This window comes from Tigriopus californicus, chromosome 9 (assembly GCF_007210705.1).
Source record: "Tigriopus californicus strain San Diego chromosome 9, Tcal_SD_v2.1, whole genome shotgun sequence".
Taxonomy (NCBI): domain Eukaryota; kingdom Metazoa; phylum Arthropoda; class Copepoda; order Harpacticoida; family Harpacticidae; genus Tigriopus; species Tigriopus californicus.
The window spans coordinates 15,533,679-15,553,775 of record NC_081448.1 but is presented as its reverse complement, the minus strand read 5'-3'; the positions used below and the strand labels follow the sequence as shown (position 1 = coordinate 15,553,775).

The 20,097-nt window shown below is 42.0% G+C and overlaps 4 protein-coding genes across 4 annotated transcripts; 2 read left to right on the top strand and 2 right to left on the bottom strand.

Annotated features, from left to right (window-relative positions):
• Positions 1 to 7,140: 7,140 nt before the first annotated feature.
• LOC131886802 (zinc finger protein 271-like) lies at positions 7,141 to 7,731 on the top strand. Its single transcript, XM_059235206.1, has one exon. The coding sequence runs from the start codon at positions 7,141 to 7,143 to the stop codon at positions 7,729 to 7,731; it is 591 nt and encodes a 196-aa protein (XP_059091189.1).
• Positions 7,732 to 7,778: 47 nt separating this feature from the next.
• On the bottom strand, positions 7,779 to 9,586 carry LOC131886226 (CDGSH iron-sulfur domain-containing protein 2 homolog). Its single transcript, XM_059234493.1, has 4 exons — positions 9,432 to 9,586; positions 9,054 to 9,346; positions 8,052 to 8,162; positions 7,779 to 7,989 (listed from the first exon to the last, which is right to left on the bottom strand). Exons 2-4 carry the CDS (start codon positions 9,255 to 9,257, stop codon positions 7,870 to 7,872), a joined length of 435 nt encoding a protein of 144 aa, XP_059090476.1. The 5' UTR covers positions 9,258 to 9,346; positions 9,432 to 9,586; the 3' UTR covers positions 7,779 to 7,869.
• A 2,838-nt stretch (positions 9,587 to 12,424) lies between these two features.
• On the bottom strand, positions 12,425 to 13,455 carry LOC131886225 (small ribosomal subunit protein uS9). The gene is made up of 4 exons (XM_059234492.1): positions 13,355 to 13,455; positions 13,193 to 13,249; positions 12,824 to 13,070; positions 12,425 to 12,688 (listed from the first exon to the last, which is right to left on the bottom strand). Exons 2-4 carry the CDS (start codon positions 13,241 to 13,243, stop codon positions 12,543 to 12,545), a joined length of 444 nt encoding a protein of 147 aa, XP_059090475.1. The 5' UTR covers positions 13,244 to 13,249; positions 13,355 to 13,455; the 3' UTR covers positions 12,425 to 12,542.
• Positions 13,456 to 15,164: 1,709 nt separating this feature from the next.
• On the top strand, positions 15,165 to 19,127 carry LOC131886929 (AH receptor-interacting protein-like). Its single transcript, XM_059235392.1, has 5 exons — positions 15,165 to 15,504; positions 16,714 to 16,893; positions 17,008 to 17,405; positions 17,521 to 17,663; positions 18,743 to 19,127. The coding sequence occupies exons 1-5, from the start codon at positions 15,298 to 15,300 to the stop codon at positions 18,940 to 18,942; spliced, it is 1,128 nt and encodes a 375-aa protein (XP_059091375.1). The 5' UTR covers positions 15,165 to 15,297; the 3' UTR covers positions 18,943 to 19,127.
• The last annotated feature ends 970 nt before the right edge of the window (positions 19,128 to 20,097 follow it).

Sequence of the window (20,097 nt, the reverse complement as noted above, 5' to 3'; positions counted from 1 at the left end):
TGGCCAATGAAAAAGCATGAGTCACTAGTCACCAAAAGTTATGCACTAGCTAATGAAGGCAAGTGCTCACATTTTTCCTCACGTTAGGCAAGGTCTAGTCATTATATGGTCTGTGATCATGGTCAGTTTCAACTTTCACCCATAACAAGAATCCAGTAAATGTATGGGCAAAAAGCGCCAAACTGACATTAAACGCTATATTTAGAGACTCTGACGGTGGTCTAGCAGTAGCAACAGCAAGCTTAACCCAAGCAGAGATTCCCAATCTCAATTATTTAGAGGCCAGTAAAATAATCTTTTTGCCATTGAGTGTAAATTCCAGAAGGGTGTTGAAACTAGTTTACCTTAAAGTAGAGGCTCCTTACCACAAGTCTCTTAACGCGCTACTTGATGATGCAGAATTTGAATCTGCTGTGAAGAAAACTAGCTTTGATGATCATTTGAAATTTACCCTCAATGGTAAAAAAATCACCAGTCTCTACTCTTTATTGCTTGGGGGATGGCTTTCAATCCTGGTACTTGAAGCAATGAGCTTTATTCCTGAATGGAAATGAGAAAAAAATTCCGTCAATTGTTGAATTAGATCAATGTTGATTAATAAATGTTCATTTGGCCATTTCATAAACTTGCTAACTGACTGGTTTCCGTGCAGATCATTTCAGGCCTGACTTTTCCTTGTTTAAGGTCAGATTAATGTTCAACAGTCCTTTGGACCTAAGACACATTTTTATTACTTTTCAAAGGTAGAATCGTCCTTTTACCCTATATTTCAAAATAAACAGTTTGATCATCACGCAATACTATTTTCTGACCCTCACATGCTTCCAAACTAAAAAATATCATTTCCTACTTGAATCTCACTCCAGACCAATTCGGTATTGTTGGTATCACTGATTAGAAAATTGGACCTTCACCCCCTTCACCTCCCTGACGTCACAGCTCAATATAAACATGGGTCACGTGACTTCAAAACAGAAAAGCAGGACATTGTGTCTAAGTCTTCTGCTTTGGTTGATGCATGAAATGGTCATAATTCAGTAACTAGTACTGATGTGATCAAATTGACTCATAATTTGGATATTGCGAATTTGTTTGGGAAATTTAAAATTTTGGTAAAATTTGGTTCCATTTCAAAAAATGTCAGCACTGCCAAAATAACGACTTTCTAACCAACTATTTTTTCTGAGCTATATGAGGAATAGTGAAGGTTTGCTTAATCCCCCTTTATCTAGTTTTGAGAGGAGCGTATGAACTAAATCCTGTGGAAACTTTTTGAGACTTCAGAAGTCATTTTCAGGGCAGTGAGCTATATTGACCCATTTCAAAATGCTCAAACATTTCGTTTTGGGAAAGCCTAGTTTCCAGGGCGACCACATTTTAGAAACCACAAAGATATGGTCGGCCATTGTTAGGGACCCTGGATACAGAGACCCGCGAGGTTGAGTATACGTCATCAAATTCAAGCGATACAATTGGCTGCCAATTGTCAATGAACATGGGCTTTGTTTGGAAACTTTCTCAACAGGGAGTCAGTCACTTCCAAAAAGACGGAATATGTTTGTAATGCATAAGAAGACAAAGCTTTGAATGGTTTATGACAATTTGATTCACCTTGGGTTCAACCAAGTTATTGTACAGAATTAAACTGTCTTTTGCCATTAGAATTGAATCAGTATGGTATTTCACAATAAAATATAGTTGTCACACTGATTTGTCGCATGTTGCCAGTGTCGATTTGGGGTAATGCACTTCAGAAGACAGAGTGCAATCATTTTAATAAAGTATATTATAGTTATTATTAGTATATATAGTCTAAAAGGGACTTTTTCAATGGACATGCCATAATGTTAATTTGAATAATGGAATAAAATATTTTAGCAATCTAATCTTATGAAGAAATGGGTTCAGAAAGTAACAAAACAATTCTTAATAATCTAAAATACCATATCCATGCATCAGCTTGTCATTGAGTAAAATTTTGCAGTGTCCTTGAAGAAAATATTCAATGGTGCTTGACATGACAGTACACTTTCTTATACAGTGCATCAATTCAAAAACTGTTTGGAAACTTTTTAGTTCATCTAATTGCCTACTTTTTTGAAGTGGAGCCGCTTGTCAAACCTTGCGCGTCTCTGACCAGGGTCTCCACCATTGTATATGAATGTAGTTGTCATTGTAATATTCTATGTTGTACAGAAGTTGGATGACCTCGCCAACAAATATTTTTGACGCAAAACTTTCCATTAGAGTCATATGATTGCACCAGTGGGAGCCAAAGCTTAGGTAATAGGCAGTTTTAGTAACTTTTTGGGAGAATAAGAATCTGTTGGAAATCCTTCGAATTTTCAACTTTCCCTCCCTTTTGACGAAATCAGTTGTCAGCGTGACCAATCTTAATTCCTAGGATGAACTTCAAAAATAAAGAAATCAACAAGTACATGTAGAACAACTCTTTGTTCAAAAATTGTTGAACTGAATATTACAAGATTGAGGTGGAGCAGCACTTTTTCACATGTTTGGACTAGAAAAAGACCTGGGTAAAGAGCCAAGATCTCACTTGCTGGCTACTTCTCAGGTCATGAACTTTTCTTCCATCTTGTCTTGGGTATCAATTAGTATTCGGTCAAGCTTTGCAGAAGTGTAGAAGTCTGGCCTGTTCAATTGAGCCAGCCACCATATCTGTACATTTTTCAGATGAGAAATGTCAATTCCGGTATCATAGAGTCACTTTGGTTCTCTGTTTACTGTTGTGGCTTTAGAGTTTAAATTTTTTCTCAAGAATGGAACAGAGACCTTCGCTCACGCAAGACCCTGTACAAACCACTTCAACACATGACCTTGCTTGCTCTTGGTTTCGGTTCCAATTTTGTTTTGGCTTGGCCATCATCCTTGAGAAAAACTGAAGGTGCTCAAAAGGGTCATTCCATCCATCGTTGTCAAGTGGAGGCCCCTGAAAGTAGTAAAATTGTTATTTAACGAAACTCTGCATCGAATTGAACTGCTACGATATTCGATTGAAAAGTTACTTTAGCTCTAGTTTAACGGCGTATGAATGGCAAGTAGTTCAGTCTGAAAGTAAAAAGAAAGAATGTTCTTATCAGTTCCATCATCCTACAATAACTATACAGTGGATGAGCTAACCCTTGTTACAGTTTTCGTGAAGGAATTCAATGTCAGAAATGATTGGTGGGGAAACAACTCCAATCATGCCTTGGAAAAAGATTAAGCAGGAGGATTTAAGTCAGACTTAAACAAGCTGAAAAATTCCTGGTGTACCGTGTATTCAAGGGCTAGCCTGTCCGCAAAATCTAATTCGTTGGTCAATCAGATGATGTATAAATAAAGAATTAATTCAATTAACTAGGCTTTTTGTCTTGAACTACTGCGAATTTTATTCCCTAGTAGCTGTAAGGAAGTCTTTAAAACATAAAAAATACACACACATTTTTGCTACATGACTTGTCATACTTTTCGTTCCCGTCTCCTCAGCCTATTTATTCATAATGACTTGGAGGAATAATGAAATGAGTACTGACGATCAATTGTTTTTGGAGTAGTTTTAAATAAATCACAAGTAGAATTTAGTGTCAAATGATGATTGTTACTGTACGTATTTGTCTCGTATGATATGACATGCGATGTGAGACATATGTTTATTTGAAAATATCTAGTTAACACTTCAATTCTTAACAAAGTAACTTGCATTTGATTTGTTTTGCATTTGAGTAGATTTAACATTGAAGCACAATAATGAAAGTACGACTTTGGATGGACATTACAATTTGCAGAAAATTTCTAGTTATTTCTGAACCCATTTTTTATAAGATTAGATTGCAAACATATTTCATTCTATTATTCAAATCAACATTATGGTATGTGAACTTTCTGAGTCTCTCAAGAAACAAGTCCCTTATACTTAACAATTTAATTTGTTTAATATGGTTGTACTTTCTTTTTTTAAGTGCTTTAGTCCAAATTGACACTGGCAACATGCAACAAATCAGCGTGACAACTATATTTTATTGAGAAATACTGTACTGATGCAATTCTAATGGCAAAAGACACTTTAATGTTGTAGAATATGTTGGTAGAACCCAAGGTGAATCAGATTTGTCATAAATCATTCAAAGCTTTGCCTTCTTATGCCATGCAAACATGTTAGGTCTTTTTGGAAGTGACTGACTCCCTGTTGAGAAAGTTTCCAAACAAGGCCCATGTTCATTGACAATTGGCAGCCAATCAGATCGCTTGAATTTGATGACGTATACTCAACCTTGCGGGTCTCTGCATCCAGGGTCCCTAGAAGAGGCAAGTAAAATTGCTATATAAACTGCTCTTGCCTTGCTTTGAAATTGCTTGCAATTTCTTTTCCGGACAGTATGGGACCCGAGGCACTAAAATTGAAAATAAGATTTTGATAGAATTAGTCAAAAACAACACAAACGCATTAAAATTCAATAACAAGGAATTGGCCCAATTGGCCCTTTATTTGGTAGAGGCTGAATGACAAAGCGCCCTCTGGAATGCAAAACGTAAAACATATTTCATGCAGCGTGAGGGGGCTATTGGCAAATGGTCCCGTAGTAACATGCATGATGTCAGGTTAGGTGCCCCAGAGGACTCCATATAAGCTCCTGATACATTCATCACCTTCGTTAATCTACTTCAAAAGCTTTTTTAGATCCGCCAACCCGAATTCGTTGGGGAAAATATATTTCATGAATTCAAAGGTAGATAACATTTGTCAGCTATTTCTATTTTGAACTGGGATTATGATGTCAGTAGCATTGGGAAGTATTTAAAAGATAAACAACTAACAACACAGTTTGGCAGATTTGTTGTTGTAAGCTGAATTGAATTCCCCAAATCCATCATGTCAACTTCTTGGCATGTATCCTCTTCCTCCAAATGATTAAAAAAATTAAGACTATGAACAAGTTGGACTCTTCCTTTCCTTTTTGAGGACTTATTTTTGTCGGCTATTGGGAATTTTGCTCCCAGAAGTAGACTCCATTTCACTTACCATTTGATTTGATTGATACAGTTCTAGACATGAAGCACTTCAAACTTTGGAAAAGAAGTGGCTTTCTTATTTTGAATTTCCATTTGTTTTACTCATATTTTGCCAAATAACGTAATCAAAAATGAAATAAACGAAGTGCTAAGACAAAAAACTTGACTTTTGAAACTATCGAAATGCAATAAATTTAGAATAGCATGCTTTCGGAGGCTATTCTAATTTCCTACTGAAACAAAAGAAATGCTAAACGGTTTTTCCGTTCAATTACATCATCAAAAAAGCAATTGGCGAATGGAGTAACACTTCAACTGAGAAATCAATTGATATCTCTCTGATTTGAAGATAAGTGAGCCACTAAAAGATAAACCGCTTAAATAAATAAAAACGCAGCAATTATCATTTTATTGTGTTTCGTCCCTCTCATTGACATTGACAAGCAATTTCTGCACCCTCAGTTTGTGTTTTGCTTTTGCAAGAAATTGAAATTAACAAGGAATCAAGATTGCCATGTTTGTGTTCATGGAAGAGGTCGGATTTCTTGCATCGACAAAATAGCTCGGATTCAAAGCCACTTTTGCAAGCGCATTTTTGAGCAGTTAGCCTCACAAAACGTTGCAAAATGATCACGACTGTCAAAATGCACTGAAAAAACGACCAAAATTTATGTGGCCCGCATGAAAAATTGCACAAAGAGACATCTTGTTTTTCTCTCGAAATGACGTTTCATGTAATTTGGTTCAAATTTGACCAAAAAGAAATCGTAGCTTTTAGGAGTTAACTTTTTTTGTCTTAGGTATATGTCAAAGTATTGACAGAGAAACATTTTTGTGGCCGAACGAGCAACGGCACTTGAAAAACTTGAAACTCCTGTTCGGGGGAGTTTTGTAACAAGTGAAAAAAACCTTGTGCCTGTCTGAAGCATTTTAATACTTTAATGCGTCTTCAAAACTAAAATGACACATTCACCTTGTAATCACAACTGTTGTAAGCGCTCGCTCTCTTTGTCAGCTTCAACTAGGTACTATTGAGCAGTGCTGCCAGATGGCGGTTTAGCCCGCCAGATTTTGCTACTTCTGGCGTTTTTAGATTTTGTATGGCGGGGAGATTTTTCTTTTGACGGGGAAGATAAATGTGGCGGTTTTCTGGCCTTTTTTAACTTTGTGCGACGGGAAAATTTTCCCGTCGCGTTTTAGCTGGGTTAGTGGCGGTTTTGACTGACTTTAGTCGTTTTTGACCCAAATATCAAGGAAATTGGCTTATTTTTCCAAAGCTTTGATGATGTTTTGCAAGAATGCAAATTGTGCCTCTGCAATTTTATCTCATCGCACTTTCAGTTTCATACTTCAGAGCAATTGATGAATGTATAGCACACTTTTGGGCCCAAATTGACGCGTTTGAGTTGTGAATCATGCACCACTTGAATGATCATCAATTCAGTTCTCTAGAAATAACATAGCTATGTGTTTAGTGCAAATAGAGTAACTGCGTTACTGTTTCAATAGAGGTTTTCAAGGTTTTCAAGTTGGTGTTTTCAACTTCAGAGGCAATCATAGTTTTCACGGCTGCTTTTTCAATAAATGCATAAGATGTGGCACAATTTTGGACACAACGGCAATGTATTTTTCCACTGGAATCAAGGTATGGCCAAATAAACACAATTTTCACATGTTTCAGCATTACAAAAATGTCCCCATCCTGTTCCCCCTCTGTCGAAAAACCAAACCATAGACAAACATGCATGGTCACTATGAAAGCTTTCAGAGTTGAAAAACTTTTTCTGTCATAGATTCTCAGATGCTTGAAGGTAGACTATGATTTTCGGCAGGTGCCACGTCACTCACATTTTATGTATGAAAAATGTTTTAACAGTACACCTCTTCATCCACTAAAAATTATGAACCATAGTTTTGCTTTATGAGATGCAAAGAGAATATCAGGCGTTTTTTTAAAATATATATATTTGGCGGGGAATGTTTTGAATTGGCGTTTTTTTGGGGGGGTCACCTGGCGTTTTTAGCCTGTCGCGAGCTGGCAGCACTGATGACGACCCCCATCAGCTCCAACATGTTGGACCCACCTTCTGCTTTGAGGGAGGCGTTTTAATGCCAGCTCAGTCGCCAATGACTTCCAAAGTCCCGCCCAAAGTGGAGCGCAAGATCTTACCCAAAACGGACAAGCTTTCGGTGAGCACGCCCGAATCCGCTACGAGACTATCAGCCTCCGCCTTGACCGCCCCCGTGAAAATCGCGAGTGGTCAAGTCGTGTTGCCCGTCCATCTGGTCATGACGTGCCCCACTTGTTCAGTCCAGATTGTGGCGTCCTCGATAAGAGAAATCCACGATCACTCATGCCCAACCTCGGCCAAGTCCCTAGCCAAAGGCTCCGTAATGAAACCGTCGGCATGGCCCTGCACGTTTCCCGGTTGTTCAAAAATGCTGAGTTCGCAGTCTACTTTGAAATATCATCTTAAGTGCGCACACACTTCAAAGAAGGACGCGACTCCAAATCGCCGACGGCCTTATGCCAATCGCCCCGGCAAGTTTGCGTGCTCCGTGGCGGGTTGCTCCAAGTCGTATGTCAGCCAGAACTATCTGATCGAGCACATCCGGATTCATACGGGTGAAAAGCCGTTCAAGTGCGAAGTGTGTGATAAAAACTTTTACCGGATACTGGACTTAAAGAAACATCAATTGTTGAAGGTGTGTGCTTGACTGGCAGCAATAAATGTGGAAATCTGGCATTGGATTTTTTTTTGTGCTTGTTTTGATTGAATTTTCATTTATTACTCAAAAGTTAGTTAAAAACGACTACTACATGATGTAGAGATGAATCGATCACGGATAGGATTATCAAGCGGCCTTTTTGACGATCAAGGGTCCCACATTGTCGCCGGTATCTTCGTTGTGCTTGTTGTGGCTCCCATCACAATAGGGGAACTTCTTGCTCTTCCAGCATCGACAGAACACGCCCTATAACGAGACAAACTCAGGATAACTTCCACCCTCTTTTAATCCTTCCGATTGAGACGCACCTTATCGCCCATGTCCTCGATGTCGATGGTGTCCACCACTTTATTGTTTTCCATTTTAATGTTCTCGTTCACGCGATTGCCTCGGAATCCGGGACACTTGGCCAAGCGTTCCTAAACCAGACCCAAGTAGAACAATCAGTCCAATTGAGCAATCAAGCGGTAACAATCAGGTGGGAAAATAGCCTTATTTCACTTTTGGTTTTGTACAAAGCAAGCGATCGAAATGGATTTCATTGATATCACCCAAACGAAATTTATGAGGCCGTTAAAAAGGAAACTGTTGTGAAATCAACTTCTTCCTCGTTACAGAGCTAACGAACATGAGAGACTTCACAACAATTCATGTTTAGGTGCTGAATGCATTGTTCAACGTAGGTCCCAAAACGATGTAGAAAACCGTTTTGAATGACGCGAAGCTATAAAATTGCATTTGATATACTACGTTCGACAATATACAAATCTATTGGCATGTGTGGGATGAAATTTGTAAGGAAGGTTTAACCGACATTTCATGGTCATATCCTCTTTTGGCCCAACTACGTGCCACTTAACTTGATCTTAAACTGATGCGGGTTGGTTCCGTGTGCAAACTGGTTCCTCAAAAGTGAAGTGCTAGTTACTAATATGTCCCTTTCAGGTGGCGATCATAACTGAATGCAAAATCAGAGACGATGTCACGGGATGTCACGGGATGCTGGCCTGGCTTTCAATATACCAGCAATCTTTCGAAAGAAGAGCGAAGATCGCCCATTGGCGAGCGCCTTATAAATCATGATGTTCTAGACCTATGTTAGATCTTGAACAAACTTGGATGGTCCAATTTCCTGTGCTTAACGGATAACCTATGATCCGAACCCTCTGGCTTTCATGTTGAAAGGCAAATCAAGGCCTGCTGTTCAATACATCAGCCAAACAACCGGGACCGGCGCCTGAATGAAAAGCCGGGAAGAAGTGGGAAATGGGGGGGGGGGGAGAGGACATTAGCAAGCATGCCTGCCTTACCTTGAGAGCGGGTCCGACGCCGGGCGTGTTAGCCAGACCTTGGAGACTGAGGTAGGACAGACCGCCCACAGCCACGCCAAACGGCACCAAGCGCATCCAATCCTTGAGGCCCAGACTGAACCAGCCCGCCACCGACGTGGAAATGGGCAGATTCCGGAGGTAGTCCGACAAGGACACGCATACCAAGTTGTGCACCGATTCCATCTTGAGCGATTGATCAATGAACTGGGGGGCTCTTATTAACTGAGCAATCCACCCGTCGGAATGAAACCAATCTAATTGCTACTATGGACCTAGGACGAACGAGGAAGGAAGCTGATACCTGAGTACCTGAGAGCTAATACCCCTAAGACCTAGCTGATAATCAGGGGTACGTACTTATTGTTAATTTTTAGGTTAGACCGGAGCGGATAGGTGCTTGTGTACGAGTGTGTATGGGCAGAAGTAGTTGTGTCGTTCGACCGTTTTTTGTTGATTGAAGCTTGATGGCGGAACACAAGGGAAGCTCGCTCGCTCGCTCGCTCGCTAGAGGGCGCTAGCCCAGGCCCACGTACCGAGGCTCGCCTGCCCGCTAGCCCGGATTAAAGCTCACCCCGAACGGCTCGATGGGCACTGCCAATTATAATAATAATATTCTTGGTTGTGACTCCTTTGGACATATCTTTGCGTAAAATGCAAAAAAAAAACTGGATGGACGGTAAACCAAAGCTGAGGCCACAGGGCGAGGGATGGCAAAAATTGACTTGAAAAGAGTGTATGCCACCTTTTTCTGACCGATGGTCGAAAATTCTCATCCGAAGGACCTTCTTGATCGCAAAAGTCAACCATGAAATAATTTCTGCCCTTTTCTTCCACCATTCTCCGCGAGGTGGTCGAAAATAGCTATTAATGGTTTACCATCCCTGGCATAAGCTGGTGGGTCACCCGCGACAATGGTTAGTGTAGGGACCTTAAGATGCAATAAATCGTTTTTCCCATTATACAAGTCTGTTTAAAAGAATATTCCAGGCAAAGAGAAATCGATTTTGCTAATTCAAGACCAGCCCATAAAGAAAACATTAGATCAGGTTACTTTGTTTTTCTTCTTATTTTTGATATTTTAAGCCTTTGTCATATTTAATTTCATTGATTCGCCCGTTTTGGTTGAACTTGCCAAATGATTTGCCCTTTTTGTCGTTTTTGGAAATTATTTGCCAGTTTGATTACTTCTATTTGCTAATATATTTGCTATTTTGGGTACGTTTTGGGCCATTTTTTCCAACTTAGAAAGAGCTATTTCCATTTCCATTTAATCTTTTCTGCCTTTAACAATAGCTTGAAGCGATGTACATTTTTTCCCCTCGACAAACCAATGGAATATTTGCCTTAGGTTAACTTTTTTCAAACCATGAAAAAAAAGATGAAAAATACTTATCAGAATGTTTAGTTATTGTGAAAAAATATTAAAACCAAACTACCCTTACTCCTCGAGCCCTTGTTTCTCTTCATAATTAGTAAATAATACAAAATCGTTTAAACGTTTTTTTCCCAATTTTAGGCCATCTTTTTCTGCAAAAGTAACGATATCCTGACAAGTAACGGTAACTCACTACTTTTTTTCGGTTATGGTTCAAGCCCTGCCTAATAATTGGCAAATCCTTCTACCCACCCAGTTTCCCCACTCTATCTCAACGATTGATACGATCAGATATGTTTGTATGTCTTAGGATAAGATAAGGCAGACAGGCATCAATACCCAAGTCTCCATCGATTGGATCGTTAGACTTGGCATCCTTTTTCTTGGGGCATTCGTTGGCCGAGTTAATCTCCATGCCGGCCAAGCGCAAATTTCGCGGCCAAGTAGTGACCGTGTTTTTCTCCCCCGTCAATCAGACTGACCCATCCCCGCCCATAGCGCCTTCCACTTGGAATCTACCCCCTCACCCTCATTTCTTTAAAGTCCAATCCAAGACCATGGATGTGCTACTAGTTAGGCACAATGGCTCTCATCAGGAAGCCGCGAACCACAACCCCCTCCTTCCGCACGCTTGGACCCTCCCTTGAATAAACCCATCACACTCACAAACACCCCACCACGACTGTGCATAAGCTAAGGATTCGCATCTTCGGATGGCAGATGCGAAACAATGGCTCCTTGTGATCGTACCAGAGGATAGTAATGAAACTGCATTGGAAATCGATGTCATTATACTTAGTTGTATTGCGGGCGATGACCAATACATTTTGATCTTTTATTCAAAAGAAGTATTTCATTGACCTATGATCTCCGTGATCTATGCCACGCCCCCGAGAATGGAATGCACTAAAAGATGGAAAAGATACTTTTTGTTCTTTGAGATAGCTTTTTCAAATATTTAGCCCGTTTAAGGAAATAATTTTGCTGCTTCAAATGAGGTTTGAGTGCCAAATAAGTAGGGTTTCAAGACGAGAGATACTCAATGAGGCTTAGGAACCCTGTTTAGTCTGCATCTTTGATAACAACTAGTACATGGTAGGACTGGACGATTTGCCTTTGTAGTATACCAAGGAATTGATATTTTCTCTCGCGTTGAAGCTAGTACTGGGAATTTGTCTTTTTGGCCGTTTCTAGAGTCTACATTAGAGCGAGCATTGCGTTCCATGAATGCTGGAAGTGATCCCCCGCAAGAAAGTATTAGAATATTATTAAAAGGACGTAGATAACTTCCCTTATTGCCAGTTATTTACAGACAATCGACAAAGTAATATCAATTATTACTCCGAGCCCTCGTGATATATTTGTCACCCGCTGGGGTTTTGATGTTGATAACGCTGTAAAGGGGTTGCGTAAGAAAGTATTTCCAAATTGATCGCTAGTTTTCGCCATTACATAGAATGCCGAGTAATTTTGGGCTAGGGTATTTGACACCAGATAAATTCTTATGAATGGCGTTTAACTCGGGTGGGTTTCACCAACGAAAATTGGACCTACTGCAGGTCGGGCGAGAAAAGCGACACATTCACCAACCCAGTTGAGGTTAAGGCGTTATCATAAAATATTCCTTACATATTTGGTTATTCGACAACAGGGGGTCGGGCAGATTGCCGCACTGGATGTCAACCAATACAATCCAACCAGCCATCAACCCGCTGGCGCCCTGAACTCAGATGGTGATGTAAAGAATTAGGTCTCGTACAGCGTTCAAAGCGAATCAATCCCCATGGTATTCCCAACGCTCTGGCAGCGAACAGTCTTCGGGTCGGTCTTTTCTGCGGATCAGCCCCACTCCAGCCTATCTCAACTGGTTGAAGGGCATCCCAGGCGGTAAAACTAGGTAAAACAATGAATGTTCTAGCTTAGCTAGCGCTCCAAATGGGAGGAAATGAAATTCGGTTGGATTGAAACGAATCGGTCGCGTTTTCGAGCCCGAGGCATTTATTCCCAGAAACAGAAAAACCACGTGGGCGTGGTCTTGAGCCCGGGCAGTGGGGCGGATCGAAGGAGAAAAGGGGCGTGGGACAAACATGGGTTTAACGGTACGACTTCTGGTATCGGGCCCGGGCGCCGGGACCGCCAAACTTCTTGGCCTCGCATCGTCGGGGATCGGCCACCATGAGCGTGCGGTCGAACTGGATCAGGATGTCCTTGATCTCTTGTTTGCTCTGCTCATCCACAACTGCAATGATCAGGTTAACGCTAAGATTTTGGTTCATTGAGAGAATCCCAAGCATGGCCAAGCCATCCAATGCGACCCACGTCTCACGCCCTAGGGCCTGGGGCCTGGGGGCGGCCAGATCAGGCTAAGACTTACACTTTTGGTAGTAGGCCACGAGGGATTTGGAGAGGGCCTGTCGGATGGCGTAGATCTGGGACGTGTGTCCACCGCCCTTGACGCGAATCCGGATGTCCACATCGGCGAATCGGTCCTTGCCCAAGAGGAGCATGGGCTCCTGCAGCTTGTACTGCAGAGCGCGGGGCTCCACCAACTCCAACGGACGACCGTTCACCTTGATCAGGCCCTTGCCGCGTTTGCAGTAAGCCACGGCCGTGGCCGTTTTCTGTAACGACAAAAATGCATTCATTCACATTTGGGCTGTGCCATCCCGGTGCCAGGCCAGCAGCTCCCGCCCAACACGCCCACCGAGAGCGCTTCCTCATGGGCTAACTGACCCAGGCTTACCTTGCGTCCGAAGACTTGCACCGATTGCAGAGGTTCCTTGGCATCGGCCATCGTGATCTGCAAACCAAAGCACACCCAATTTCAATGAGATCCTGATCCCAACCGGGTTGAGCTATCGAACAAAAGAACCCAAAGAAGAGAATAGACCAAAGCAATGCTTACCTTTCGTGACAGAAACGGCGGAGGAAAAGGAAGTCCAACGGAGGCGAGACATTTCAGCTGAAATACTCTGGCTATCGCGCAACCTCACGTGAGAAACGAAAATGCCCCGGCCACATATTGGGTCCATGGGCCTGGACCCCAACTTCATCAGCCTCGATTCTACGGGACGGCTAAGGGCGGCCGATTTCCCTACATACCCGGACTTCTCGTCTTTCCCGCGAACGGACCAGGAGACTCCAGAATTCCGTCCTTATTGGACGTGGGGTCTGATCATATAAGTTCAGGGCCAGAGGCAAAACAGGCCTGAGCTGTCGTTTGGGATCATTCAAACCGTTCAAACCGCTATCTCGTGCATACTTAGTTCGGGTTCGTTTCCCGCATCACGGAACCCCCAAAACAACATTACCATGTTCAGATTTCAGAACTAATAAGGATCAAATTAATAGTCACGGGAGGTTGCGAATAAGGCAAGCAATTGACATCTTCACTGGCCTGGGGCCTATGACAATAGTGGTGGAATGTCCGATACCCGTTAGTTAGCGTCAAAAAGAGACCCTGATTTTTCTTCCGTTAAACCAGGGCTACTTTTCTCTAAACCTTAAGTTCTTTGGCAACCTTGAATTTGATCCTATCGCTAACATTCAGTCCCAGACTGGTCAGGTAGCATTTTTCGATGCTAACTTTTCAAAATTAGCAGAACTTCAAGGCCGCTAGCAGGTGAATTTTTTTTATTAACATTGGTCTGACTTTTAGCATTAAATTAGTATTATTTCCATGGTCCAAGCATTGGTAAATATTGCTTAGCATTTTAGCGTTTCTTCACTGAACAAATGTCCAAAAGGGAAGAAAAGCAAAAAAAAAATCTCACAAGGAAGCTCAAATTGGCGGTTTTAACACTGTTCTTTCATTGGATTCATTTGCCATCCCATGAAAATGATAGCATAGCTTGTTTCTCATTCAAACCTGGCAGTTTAGCATAGCATTACTGCAATTTTTGAAAGTTGAATAAATATTTGCAAACAAGAATTCCCATTTACGATAAGGAAGTCCGCAAAAAATTAGTCTTTCAAATTTCCAAATATGTAAGCAAGGAAACAGTCAATCAGAAAATGGAATGCGCGCAAGCCAGGGACGTCCTTTTTTTGAACAAATAGCTGACAGCTGAATGGCTGTTAGGGTATCATATGTATGGCTTCCGATGGTAGAGGCGCTGCCTTTGACTGGCTGGAGTAACATCGGTTAATTAATCGTTACCAATTCAGCTAAAGTCGAAAACTACAATAAACTCTTTTTTATCCTTTTTTTTTGTTTCAAGTTGAATGATGTATCGATCTTCAGCTGTTTCTGTCCCCATCTGGCCCAGGCCTGACGGTGGTTGTTGTTGGTTTGAGCCTAGTCTACAGAGCCTCCATTTCAGGCCCGTTTGCGCCAGCCCTCATTTGCGAGGTGCCACCTTACTTAGGAAAATACATGCATTATAATCATCTGAATTAGAAATAAGTCCCTCTAAAAGGACAAACATCAAAAGATGTGACAAAAGCCTTCATCCTCTTCTTGCTTGTACACCTCTGTTCCCCTCAGCATGTGACTTGCAAGGGACTGAGGGGCGTCAGGTCTCAAGCATTGACTTATGCGTCTGAGAAAACTGAGCCATTTATCCCGAAAAGAGACTCAAAGCTCAGAGGTTTGATCTCTGGCATCTCCATATCTTAAAGGCTTATATCGCGGAAAAAGCGCGGTCAATGTGCTGCAATGGACCCATGAGCGTGACAGGTCGCGCTTTTTCCTCGCAAGTCTCTGGCCACACTGAGCGCCTTGACCGAGCCTCAGATTCTTGAATTCATTCTGGAAATCCTCGGGTCATATTCAGGTCGAATCGGATCGTACATTCGGACTTGAGTTCTCTCTGGACCCGCCCAGGGCACAGATTCATCTCTCCTTAAATGGGTCAAAATGAGCGCGAGGCCAGTGAGGCCCATCAAGAGGCCGGTTCCAGGTCCAAAGCGGCGCCCACCGGTGGTGGCAGTCCCGCCCATCCCACCGACGGGGTCAAGCCCATTCAAAAGAAGATTCTGCACGCCGGGCGCGCGTCCCCGCCATCGGCCACGGCCGGTGCTCACTCGCCGCCAGATTTCCGTGAAGGCACGAAAGTGAGTCCCGTCATCCATCCATCCATCTATCCATTTCTTGTGTTCCAGGATCCATGGGGCCATCCCAGTGATCGAGGCCTAGTTCGCCTGGCACCAAGTACAGTAGTTAGGTGGCAGCTTGGGTTAGAGGCCTTCACTCGTTTGGACCAAAGTTCAGTCTATCTTGAGTAGGTATCTGTACATGCCTGATTTCCACTTAGCCGGATGGGAATTACTGGTAAAGAGGTCGCTCACCTCATCTACTTGACTTTCCTTCATGTTCATGCTTGCACACGTCCTCGATCGTCTCAAGACTTCTTATCCCAAATAAGTCCGTTCAAATAAAACTTTTTCCAATTGACCTGAACCCATTAATGAGCAGGATGAACAATGGTAACAATTAGGCAATTATAATTTGTCGTTTGATTAGTACTGGGGATTGCACTCCTGGCAGTGATGAGCAAACCTCAAAAAACAATCTGAATTGAAGATGACGATGTTATAATATAACATTCTCGGGGGAGACCTCATGAGATTGATGCGTATAGACGTATGGATGGGTAGTTTTGGAGGCATGCATTGGGCTGGTTTTTCCGGTCAAAGCTGTAAGTGGACACCACATCATCCATTTTCAAATAGACATTAGTTGCTTCATCTGGGGAGGGGGTAGATTGAGCGTCTAAGAGTGTCATAGAGAACATTCAGGTTAGAGAACCAAACCGGGGACCTTCCTCATGCTGGGACACAACTCCAATGACCATTTTGAAGTTCAAAATCTGGATATCCCCACTAATAGCCATGATTTCGAGGTCACTGATTGGCCTTCTCGAATCACTAGCCATTCGAGCCATTCGAGACCCGAAATCAGAGAAACCAAAAAAAAAAAAACTGAAATACCTCTACACCAATGACACATGTGCATAAAGTCAGACTGGGACAAGTTTTCGACTAACATCCCTGATCAACCCTATATTCAAGGGCAAACCAGATCCGCCAACTCTAATTCGCTGGTCGATCAAATTATATATAAAGATGAAGTTGAGTAAAATGAATCAATTTTTCGTCTTGGAGTGCTGGGATTCCAATCCCATTAGCGGTAAGGAAGTCATAAAGAAAAAATTCTCAAGACAGATGCCCGGTGACTCTCTCGGTCTCCGGATTTTGCCTCGAACTCGCGCTAGCTAGCTAGCTCCTCACGGTTGATCATAACCCCTGTTGTGTATTTTCCAGATTATCTTTCACTTTGTCACCAAACTGTGCGATCTGGACGGCACGGTGCTAGACGACAGTCGGGACTGGCCACGGCCCATGGAGCTCATCATTGGCAAGCAATTCAAACTTGAATCTTGGGAGCTTTGTCTTCAAACCATGCTCGTGGGCGAAGTGGCTTCCTTTACCGTTCAAAGACAGGTGGGTGCCAATGTCCTGAGCGGTGTTACAGTATTAGAGAGGCTCCTTTCAATGGATAAAGTCGTGGCAGGTTGCCGGCCCATCAGCCTCCTGATTTGACTCATCTGTTTCCAGCTCACGTGCAATTATCCCACCGTAGCCAAAACCTTGCGGGACACATTCTTGCCCAAACGAGATAAGGACGGTCATCTCCAAGCCACGCCCAAGGGCGGCGAGCAACACCAGCATATGTGTGGCATGATGGCCATGCAAATGCAGGGCGGCTTGGGTTACGACGACCTCAATCAGCTCATGAAGGAGCCCCAGTCGCTTGAGTTTATCTTTGAGATCATCCGGATCGAGCTGCCCGAGGATTATCAAGCCGAGACTTGGCAAATGAAACCGGACGAGAAATTGGGCAAAGTACCCGAGCTAAAAGAACAAGGCAACCGGCTTTTCCGCCAAAAGAAGGTCAAAGAAGCGTCCGAAAAGTACGGCATGGCCATTACACTGCTGGAACAACTTATGTTAAGGTTCGAAGAAAATTGTGTTCTTGAAGTGCTCTAAGCTCTGCCCAAAGTCACAAGTTTTTAGCAATGGCCAGATTTATAAGGACATTCTGTACAATGAGGAGTGATTGAATTACAGAGAAAAGCCCAATGATGAGGACTGGGTCAAACTGCGCGATGCCAAGATTCCGCTCCTGTTGAATTTTGCCCAATGTCGATTATCGGAAAACGACTATTATCCCGTGATTGAACATTGTACAGAAGTTTTGGAGACCGATCCAGGTAAGACCCTGATTTTGGCCTCAAGGCATCGATCGAGCAAAATTGACGTTTTGGTGTTAAACATAATTTTTTTGTCTTTTGTTCATGATCCTACATGAAATTATTCCCCTTGAGAGCTAGATGCCCTCATTTAGTAACTACATCTCGTGAATCAAACTTTGCTCTAAGGTCAATTTAGTCTGTTAACAATTGATGCAAGTACAGGCCCACGTAATCTGATCCCGTCCAGAGGAAATATTGATTCTGAAACCTTCAATTCCAGTCAGTCAGTGAAATTGAGAGCATTTTCTGCATTAGTTTTTGAACAAATGGAACGGAAATATTTTTTTTCCTACACGGATGACATTAAATCCGGAAATCGCATTGTGTTTCTTTGGCGTTGGTTTATGTGGTTTTCCCCGTTTTTCCCCTTTACCCTCCAAATGTACCCTTATCCCCACATTAGGTGCTATGTTTTAACATTTTATTGATATGATGTGGGTGGAAACATTCAGATTGGGTTAGTTTTAATTTAATTATAATTTTCAATAAATTTTCTAAAAAATTTAGGGACTTACTCCGTTCTGGCAACAAGTCCCGCCATTAAACATATAAACTTGTAATCAAACATGACACCAACACAAAAATCAAATTTCAAATTTCGATGGCCTTTGAAATTTTATTCCGACGTAAGAGAAAAATGATCGGTAGGAAATACTGAATGTAAAGAACTTCACATTTCAAATAAAGAGAAACATCCACAATGTTCAATTGTGATTAACACCGGAAAGATTTGATCCATTATCTAGCTTAAAGCGAACAAATAGCTATTTTCTTGTCCAATATTTTTAACACAAAACTACACAATGAATAGATAAACGATTTTGCTTCTCACAGACCACTAATAGAATGAAAACAAAGAAGGGTGTTTGTGCAAACAAACGAAACCCCGTTAAATCCGAAAAAAAAAATCGATGTAACACGACAATCTAGTTGTTGCTTTAGCCAGACTTAGAGGGCTAGTCACCCCTCTAGCCAAGCAGCTTGTCCACAAAATGAAGCTTGATTGACTTTTATCACATATCGTTCTTTGTTCTCAGATAACGTCAAAGCTCGCTTCCGTCGTGCCAAAGCCCACGTGGGAGCTTGGAACCCGGATTCCGCCAAGGAGGATTTCCAACGAGTCATCGATTTGGATCCGTCGATTGCGATTACGTGCAAAAAAGAGCTGAAGAAACTGGAAGAGATGGAAAAGCAGAAAGACGAGGCCGACAAGAAGAAGCTCCAAAAGCTGTTCTGAACTCGCTCTGAACTTGCGCGGTCTTCAGAAGTAATCAACGTCCCCGCTTGCATTTCCAGCCCATTCCTTAACCATCTTACCAACCAACTAACTAATCAGCCAAGTCACCTGCAACTTTCATTTCGTTTAATGGTCCATGTACTCATTATTTATATAAATAATAAAGCAATCCACGTCCAACACTAGCCTAACCCTCGTTTGACCTTCAATGAACCCCTGAAATCTTGAAGGGGATGCCGAAGTTGAGAATTACCAACTCCGATTCGAGTCAATGCTTGCATTCTTCATCGAATGAGACTAACCCCAGGTCTTAACAATCACAATTTTTTTAATTTTCAGCTCGATCAAACCATTGGGCAAACAAAAGTTATGCCCTCTAAAAGTAGTCCATACAAAATCACCAGACTAATGGGCATCAGCAGAGCTAAGCCGATTCTACTTTTTGTCAAAGCTCTTGGACGGATGCATAGATAAAAGAGGCAGAAACGTACTGTCATTTGAGGCCAAACTGCACACCTTTTATCATATTCATATGCATAGTTAACTATTCTTAAAACTCTATAGACCTTGTACAACATAAGACAGAAACCTTCGATATTTTATCATGAAAACAAAATTTTTTTTCTTGGAACATCGAAGGAACCCATGAGAGAATAACGTACTTCATTGTTTTGACAAGCCTGGATTGTGGAGGGCTCAAAAGTGTATTCGTCCTTTACAAACACTACATTTGGCCGTAAAACCTGGTTGAGGACAAAGTTCATAGATATTTTTTAAATATTTATAGTTAGAGATATCTTTTCTTCCTCCTTGAAATACTGTATAGTGCCAATCTTCTCACTTTGCCTTAATTGGGCTTGTCAAGTGAACGCGCTCATGAAGAACTGACGTTATTCCATGGAGTAAAATCGAAGACAATATGCCCGGCCCAAACTCATTGTGCATGCAATGAATTTTGACCCTATAGCGAGTGTCAAGCACAGAAAATTCAAGGAAAAATGTGATCCGGCACCCTGATTTTGGGCATTTTGGCGAGGAAGAACAAAGACAAACATCACAGTCAACTCGCACTATCCGTCCATTGAATTTTCAATAATCGAGTGATTTTGCGCGAGTTGTGTTACAAAACCCAACAAAATGAACAATTTTTTTAAT

Coding starts and splice junctions, on each gene's coding strand:
- LOC131886802 (XM_059235206.1), top strand. CDS start 7,141: ATGACTTCCAAAGTCCCGCCCAAAGTGGAGCGCAAGATCTTACCCAAA.
- LOC131886226 (XM_059234493.1), bottom strand. CDS start 9,257: ATGGAATCGGTGCACAACTTGGTATGCGTGTCCTTGTCGGACTACCTC. Junction 8,163..9,053: donor GCGTCGGACCCGCTCTCAAG/GTAAGGCAGGCA, acceptor GGTCTGGTTTAG/GAACGCTTGGCCAAGTGTCC. Junction 7,990..8,051: donor TCGAGGACATGGGCGATAAG/GTGCGTCTCAAT, acceptor GTCTCGTTATAG/GGCGTGTTCTGTCGATGCTG.
- LOC131886225 (XM_059234492.1), bottom strand. CDS start 13,243: ATGGCCGATGCCAAGGAACCTCTGCAATCGGTGCAAGTCTTCGGACGC. Junction 13,071..13,192: donor TGCAAGTCTTCGGACGCAAG/GTAAGCCTGGGT, acceptor TTGTCGTTACAG/AAAACGGCCACGGCCGTGGC. Junction 12,689..12,823: donor CGTGGCCTACTACCAAAAGT/GTAAGTCTTAGC, acceptor TGATCATTGCAG/TTGTGGATGAGCAGAGCAAA.
- LOC131886929 (XM_059235392.1), top strand. CDS start 15,298: ATGGGTCAAAATGAGCGCGAGGCCAGTGAGGCCCATCAAGAGGCCGGT. Junction 15,505..16,713: donor ATTTCCGTGAAGGCACGAAA/GTGAGTCCCGTC, acceptor TGTATTTTCCAG/ATTATCTTTCACTTTGTCAC. Junction 17,664..18,742: donor AGTTTTGGAGACCGATCCAG/GTAAGACCCTGA, acceptor CTTTGTTCTCAG/ATAACGTCAAAGCTCGCTTC.